Raw genomic sequence first — 7,802 nt, 5'->3', positions numbered from 1 at the left:
ATCAGTCTCCTTGACTCTCCTGCTCTGTGGAGACATGGAACAGCTGGTCACCCAGGCAGCGCCCTCCTGCCTACGCATTTGGACAATTTCCTCCAAATTATTTGAACAGTAGCCTTCATTCCTCTGCTCACTGGCAAAAGAAAATCTGACTCCACCAAGAAGCGTGTGATCATCTCTGTTCTCACCCTCTCCCCTACTCCCAATTTCCACAAGATGGTGAAGTTCAAGGGAGACATTTCTAACATGAGTCATTTTTGCAACAGGCTTTTATTACTTTTTTTTTTTAAAACCCCTATAAGAAAGACATTTAAAAAGAAAATATCCTTGAAACAAACACTTACACACTGAGCAACACAACCAGAGAAGGCACTACCAGCAGTTACTCCCACTTCTGGGAGGGAAGGGGTAACCTATACTGTGCTTTCTTCGGAGGCTTAGACCTCAGCACAGGCCTTGGGTCTAACAGTGCTTTAGATAAAGTCTGAATTGTCCCATAGCTTTCTCATTTCATAAACACCCTTATCTCTTTATATATAGCTATATGCCTTTATGTGTCTATATACATAACTTTTTTTTTCCTTCTCAAAAATAAAATAGCCATCCCCTTAGAGGGAGGTTCTCAGCAGCATTCACAGCGGTTGCAGCAGGAGCCATGCCTTCTATTAATGTTAGAGACATGCAGGACGAAGGGAAATGACTCTCCACCTGCTCCCTTTAATATACAGCAGGGAGGGAGTTTTTTTAAGAGAGGGAAGTGATAAGGCTGAGCATGAGATGGCTAACCAGGGTTTTTGTGGTTTAAAAAAATCTTAAGAGTTGCGAGCTTGTGTTGTCTTTGTAGCTCTGGAGACTATGCACAGTTCATACGGCGAGGGGTCAGCATTCCTTCTGGGATCAGGGGCAGTATGGACTCAGCCTGGGTCAGGGAGGGAACTTCTGAAGCTACACAAACAAGCTTGGGCTTGATCCCACCCAAGAGGTACTTGGGAAGGCAGAGGATAGCCAAGAAATGGTTTCTCGGAGGCTGGATTGGAAAACCAGCCCTGCTTTGAAAATTACAAGTCCTTCTCCCTCTGCATTGGAGTGTCTTTGCAGTCTTGGCTACTTGTTGGAATTGTTTGGCTAATTTAGGATTCAGACTAAACAAGAAGCCAGTACAAATGTAGAGTCAGGAATCTGATCCTCCCTGTCAATGTGGTCTGATATCACTGATTGGAGTCAAAACTCAGGCACCCAGATGGGAGGGAGGTCTGTGACCCTCACCCCATGCTGAGCGTGGGCTCTCCTGGCCTTGTCTCCCACACCGCGGCCATTGTCCACTTCCTGACAGGAGGAGCCAGCAGCAGAGCTTCAGGCAAACTCACTCTGCTCCTATTTCTCTCTGAAAACAAAAAGGCACTGAGGTCGACGGGGAGGCCAGGCCCACCGGCTCTCTGCGTGCAGTGCTGGGGCTGGCCCGTGCTTCAAAACAGAAAGGACTCCAAGTTGGCCGAATTGGAGGCCCCCCTCTTTGTAATCAAGGCAACTCCTTGGACAGCACTGGGAGATCCCAGAGTCCCAGTGGGAGGAGGGAGGCAGTGCTGGAAGCCGAGGGGGAACCCAAGCAGCCCAGGCCCTCCTCCGCTCTCTAGCTGGGGAAGGCTGAAGACAGCTTGGACACGTTTCTCTGCATCACTTTTTGGCTTTCTCTTACTGCCTGATTTTTATACTCAGCAGGAGACTTTTTAAATGGTCAATGGCTGGCTTCCCCTTGGGGAAACACTTGAGGATGATGACAACATTAAATTCAAATTTGTAACTTAAAAACAAACAGTTTGTTGACAAAGATGTGACTAAGTACCACACATACGCAGATATATGCCTTTGGGTTTCCATGTGCAATGTGTGCCAGGGCCAGGCCAGGGCCAGGGCAGGCTACAGCTTCTCCGGAGATCTCTGAGCCAGCCTCAGCTTTGGTGCTCCTTACCCTGAGCATCTGGGGCCAGGAGCTTTATAAGCTTCCCTTAAGTGTGAACAACAGGCACTGTGGGCCATGGGAACAGTCCTTTTATGAGCATTATCCTGTTTTCAGGGGCTTAGCTCAGACCTGCAAAAGGAATGTGCTACAGCTTTTTAAATAAAGGTACTGTAGGTGGCAAATAAGAGAACTCAAAGAAGAATCAAAGCCAGAGAAAGAACACACCGCCCTAAAGCCTTCCTTCCTTTGCCGGCTGGTGTGAGGTTCCAGTTTGGTGACGAGAGAGGCAGCTGTTTGGTTGGTGAAAGGCTTGTAGATGAGAGAGGACGTCGGCTGTTTGTTTCACATGAGTTCTGATCCTTGGCAGAGTCTGGTGGGGCACAGTCTGGGGGCGGGCACAGCTGAAGCCCCATGCAAACACTTGTCCATGGAAGAGACTTTTGCCACATCTGGAACTGTTGGACAGGCACAAATGCACCCGCCAGAGGTGTCCTGAGAAAAAGTGTCTGTTGCAAAATAATAATTAATAATAAAAATAAATCTGAGGGTACCGGGAGGAGAGGAAGTAGGACCGGTTACCCAGGTTTGCCCTGGGATTCTCTTAAGGCCTCCTCCAGTTTCTGCCTAAACTTGTCATATTTCTTTTGCACTTGTTGGATTTTGTCCTGCTCCTCTTTTTCCAGGATTGTTAGGAAGTTCTGAAGTTCAGGGATGGAGAAGGCATCCCACTGTGAGGCAAGACGGAGATTTGTAGGGAGAAACAGGAGAGCAGACAGGTTAGAAGTGGACATGACCCGAGGGCCCCGCTGCCTCCTTCCCAGTTCACATCCGTGACTCACACACAGTTCGCTACTGAACATACCGAATCAGTGAAGCTTGGGCTTTTCATGCCTGCGGTAGCAGCAACAAAATTCCAAATGCTGGCATCTCGTGACCGAGAGTTGCCAGTCCATGAACCATGTTTTTATTTTAAGATTCAATAATCTTAAGTTTCTGTCTAGCAGCTGAGATCTTGACAGTGATGCTGGAACCACCCCAGCTTCCAACATGCAGACCCTCAGAAAGCAGGTGGAGGAGTGGAACATGGACCCAGGAGACCGGGGTTGGGCCTGACTCCACCTCCCCACAGCGGTGTAACCAGAGCACAGCTTGCCACCCTTCTCAGCCTGTTTTCTCATCTGCTGGGAAATTGGGGTATCTACCTCCCCTGACTAGTAGGTCAGATAATGAGAGCTTTCAGGCCTCCCCTGAAAGGACCTGATCTCTGAGGGCAGAAGGATTTCTGTGAGGCTGACCCAAGAGCACAAGCCCTATTGAGACTCCGAAGCTCTTTGAGCATAATAGAGTACTAAGGTTTTATCTGGTGTGGTCCTCACACTCGATAAGCGAGAAACCTGAAGCTCACACAGGGAAGGTGGGGTAATCACAACCACAGCTCACTGCAGCAGAACTGGAACTAGAACCCAGGCTGCCGCACTCCCAAATGCCTAAGCTTTCCACAGGGTCAGCTGCGTTCAGACACTCTCTGTGGAATCCTGTTCCAAACATGATCCTGCACAGGTGCCAATAAATAACGCAGATGGGAGCAGAGCTGCCCTTGTTGACATGGGGAGAAGGGACAGAGTCCCAGCTGCCTTGATCTCTAAATCTCCGCAGTGACTCCCAAGACTGCTCCTTAAAACTCTAGGCCTCCACTGCACACAGTGTGACGAACACTGAGACCTTCCCCTGTCGGTCATTCTCAGGCCATGGATGATACCAGCCTGTTTTTACCCCTGCTTTTACCCCTGTTTATGTCACAAGACTGCACACTGGTTAGCTTCCCTTGGGGTTGGAGGTCAGTATCCAAGAAAGGGGAGGACTGATGGCTCAAAAACATCTATACCCAGTGAAGCCCAGAGGTGCAGCTTGGTAGGCCTTAGGCCATTTCTTAGAGCAAAACCAGCCTGGGCCTGAGCACAGGGAGTTCTCTGGTCCCCCTCCTCACCGAGTTTTCAGAAATAAAGCGCATGAAATCCTTTCTTTCCACAGGCCTTGCCACACACAGGCCCTAACATGCTACTCCAGGGTGCTCAGAGTCCTGGCTGAAACACTGACCCCAGCCCTGTCACCCAACCCTGCTCACTTTCTCAACAGTCATCTTCCTGACCCTGCTGCGTGGTTCCCACCTATGTGGGGTAGTTAGGGCAACACCCACCTGCACCCACCCAAGGTGCCCTGAGGGCTGGGTTTGCACAAGGGGCCCAGACCTACCTCCACCTCTCCAGTTTCATTCTCCTTTAGCACAAAGCTGAGGACCTCCGTGTCAGGCCCAGCAAGCAGGCGCAGGTAGAGGGGGCAGTCAGCAATGGAGAGTTTCTGGAAGAGAACTGCAAACCAAGAGACGGGGCTGGGAGCTCATCCCAGAAAAGGAGGGCAGGGCCCAGGCTTGGGGGAAAGGATCGGAAACACAGAGGTGGGATACTTATAACTAGAAGTAGACATAGAGGCCTTTTAATGCAATGGACATGACGATAACAAACGGGGCAATAATCTTTTGTCTTGGGTGTCTGCTCAGTTCAAAGCATGATTCCATTCACACCATCTCCTGAAAGATTAGGAATGGTGGGCGGATTCCTCCCATTGCACAGAACAGGAAATGGGAGCCTAGGGTGCGATCTTCCTGAACCCACCAGCAGAGTCAGGGACACAGTGAGCCAAGGAAGCTGCCCTGTCAAGCTCTCTGCTCTTGCCTCCCTGCCCAGATTCCACAGATGTGAACACCATGTGGGCAGCTGGACCCCTGGTGCTCAGGAGCTCCTGCCCAAGGCCGGCAGGGCTGTTAGTGGGTGGGCTTGCACACAGGTCTGGCTGGGTGCACTTTCTCCTACCTTGTCCATCCTTGTGTATCCGCTTAAAAAGTGCAAACTTCTGGGGATTGTCCACCACCATGAACTTCTTGAGCAGCCCCTGGATGACCTCACTGACGGTGGTGGTGCTGCTGATGTGCAGCTGCTTGACGGCATCGAGGGGAAGGTAGAAGGATGTCCGCTTGTCCGTAGCGGCCGCCAGGTTCACCTCCTTGATGGCATCATAGATGGACTGGGGCCGGATCCCGGCAGGCACTGTCACAGGCCGTCGGAGCTTCAGATGCACTTTGATGAAACCCGTGTAAGTGCCATCTTCACTCTGCCAGTGGGGACATGTTATGTGGGGTCAGGGCTATCCGCCTTGCATGATCATACCTGCCACTCGGGGCCATTGCCCCAGCAACACCCATCTGTCTTCTTGAGTTCTTTGCTGCCTCTGTTGACCTGGGAGAGCTGGAGGGAGGAGCAGAGATCCCTTTCCCCACAGTGGGCTGGGAGAAGACCCTCAGGATCCAACTACCAGAGACCTGTGGGGCTGCAGTGGCTTTCCCTCCCAGGAGGCTCAGGCCAGCTCCCCCAAAGCTCCTGCACCCAGGCGGACACCAGTTGCCTTTGGTGAGTCCCCACTGTAAGAGGCAGGGTGTGGGGTAGCCACTCTAGTGTGTACCTCTGAACCAGGCAGGAAGCAGGAAGGTTCTATAATGAGGGCCTTGGAGAACCAGCCCACTAGATTTCCTCCTGCGTCTCTTTACTAAGAAACAGCCTTTAAGACTTAAACCCAGGTCCATCTGTGACTGGATTTTCTGGTGCCCCATCTGGCTGAATTTTGAAGAGCCAGTTGATGCCAGCCACCAGCAGGGGGCAGTGTTTTTCTACCTTCTCCCCTCCCCATTGAAGATAGCCTTTCCCAACCAGGTACGAAGTTGGGTGCCCTCCCGTCTCTGAGCACTGCACAATCGAAGGGGTAGGAAGGGAAGCAGCTGAGTCCTATTGTCCTGGCTTCCTGGGGGCCAAGCAATACCAGGCCCTTGGTCACTGTATATCATTTAATCACTTAGTTTACGTCGAAGCTCAGAGAAGTTAAGAGAGCTTCCCAAAGACACAAGCAAGTAATAAAAAGGGTCAGATCTATTTCCCTAAAGCACGTGGAGTGCCCTGAGGGTCCTGGCTTCCAGATGGCCTCTAGATGCTGGAGGAAAGGGAGGGATCTGCCAGGGAGTAGCCACAGAATTTAGAGGGCGGGCAGAGGCGCCAAACCCTAAGCAGGTGGTGGAGTGGGAAGAGGGGTGTGTGAGGGGGGCGGGCGCTCACCAGCTTCATGCCCAGGCAGTTCTTCTCTCGCGTGTTGTAGCTGTCGATCTTCTGCTTGATCTCCTGCAGTGTGGGTGGACGCTGTGTCTCCTCCACAGGTTTACAGACATTCTGGAACAGACACAGAGTGGAAGTGGGTGTCCAGTGGTTCTCAGGGTGAGAAAGGGAATGACCACGCCCTCCCCAAAGCCTCTCTAACCAAGAAGTGAGCACCAGCCCTGCAGGGTGGAACTAACTGCATGGACTCAGAGTGAGACAATGAGAGGTCAAATTGCAGCTGTGCCAGTGTCTAGCTGGCCCTCCTGGGGAAGTAACTCAGATTTCTCTAAGCCTCAGTCTCCCCATCTGTGAAATGGGAACAATAACTACTGTACGGGCTTAAGTGTGAAAGTGTCTGGCACTCAGGCACTGACTATGAATGTGGCGAACAAGCAGAGCCGCATTTGCCCTCGAAGGGTTGCTATGGAAAAGATGCTCCTTTGATGCTATGGGAGATGCAAAGAAATACAAGCCATGGTCTGTCTCCTCAAGGAAGTACCAACACAGCTGGAGGGACAGGCGTCTACCCGTGGTGCCAGTATATGCTGCTGATGGGAAAGACAAGAATTCTCTTAGATCCAAAGGACCAAGGACACATGGACGCCAGTTCAGGCCCCACATCACTTGCTGCAGTGCTTTTCACATAGCGAGAAGTAAGTATCTATTTGTCAAATGAATGAGTGAACTGGCAGGGATGAAGGGGTGGAGCCCTCCACCATAACAGAGGAGACAAACCGCTACTGAGCACAGGGACGCCCAGCATTTACTTAGCACCTCCCCTGTGCCAAGTACTTGGCATACATTCTCTCATTTGATTCTCACAAACCAGAAGTCTGCAAGATCGTTTATTCTCCCCATCTTAACCCACCTCACAGGTGAGACTATTGAGACTAAGAGAACTTTAGCAACTTGCCTCATGCCCTAGTCAGTGTGTACAGAACGAAACAGAAATTCCAGGTCTGTCCTGTTGCATTCCTTCTGCGAGACCATGTGCTCATTCTCCTCATATGTTCCCAGATGCCCTCCTCCCCGCCACCCCCCGGGAAGGAAAAGTGAAGAATGAAGTTGAGGAGATGGAGGTCAATGCCCTCACCTTGTAGAGAGAGTACAGGAGTGAATTCTGGGGTCAAAGCCACTGTCCCTCAGTCAGTTCTCTGGATCTCGCTCTCACGTTCACCGTTACCCACTTCCCGGTTTTATCCTCACACTGTCCCTGAGTGGCTGGGAGTGTGGGAACAGGTTGGTCGGAACCCACGCAGAATTTGCCTGATATTAGAAGTGTAGCAGACTTGGGGTGGATCAGGATTCTTTTTTGGCAAATGAGGAAACTGAGGCCCAGAGAGGGATGACTCTGACACCATCTGACACTGTCCTGTGGGCGTTTGGGTTTGGCTGGGGAATTTCACAGCTGCTGTGACGTCACACCACCACCTGGCAGGACACAGCGGGGCCCCCGTGACAGAGCTTTGCCCTACCTTCCTCCCTTAAGCAAGCCGTGTGAGACACACCACCCTGACAACCTGCCATCACTTCCTTCTCCCACTTTCCAATCCCCACAGAACTGATACAACGTCAGGATCTGGCTGCCAAGAGGAGCTGGCATGGCTCCAGCCTCCTACCTCCAATCCCTCAGCTCAGCACAGCTG

At 51.5% G+C, this 7,802-nt stretch overlaps 1 protein-coding gene across 2 annotated transcripts in view; it reads right to left on the bottom strand.

Moving 5' to 3' along the window:
- Nucleotides 1-248: 248 nt before the first annotated feature.
- RASSF5 (Ras association domain family member 5) overlaps nt 249-7,802 on the bottom strand; it is a 78,666-nt gene continuing 71,112 nt past the window's right edge. For both annotated transcript variants that reach the window (XM_017525256.1, XM_017525257.2), the window contains 4 exons: nt 6,118-6,228; nt 4,828-5,125; nt 4,211-4,326; nt 249-2,685 (listed from right to left, as the gene is read on the bottom strand). In XM_017525256.1, the coding sequence (XP_017380745.1) occupies nt 2,533-2,685; nt 4,211-4,326; nt 4,828-5,125; nt 6,118-6,228 (678 nt within the window). In that variant the 3' untranslated portion in view covers nt 249-2,532. The remainder of the gene's footprint in view (nt 2,686-4,210; nt 4,327-4,827; nt 5,126-6,117; nt 6,229-7,802) is intronic.

The sequence above is a fragment of the Cebus imitator genome, unplaced genomic scaffold, assembly GCF_001604975.1.
Source record: "Cebus imitator isolate Cc_AM_T3 unplaced genomic scaffold, Cebus_imitator-1.0 Scaffold38, whole genome shotgun sequence".
Classification (NCBI taxonomy): Eukaryota; Metazoa; Chordata; class Mammalia; order Primates; family Cebidae; genus Cebus; species Cebus imitator.
The sequence above is the reverse complement of the archived record's forward strand: the minus strand, read 5'-3'. Positions and strand labels throughout refer to the sequence as shown.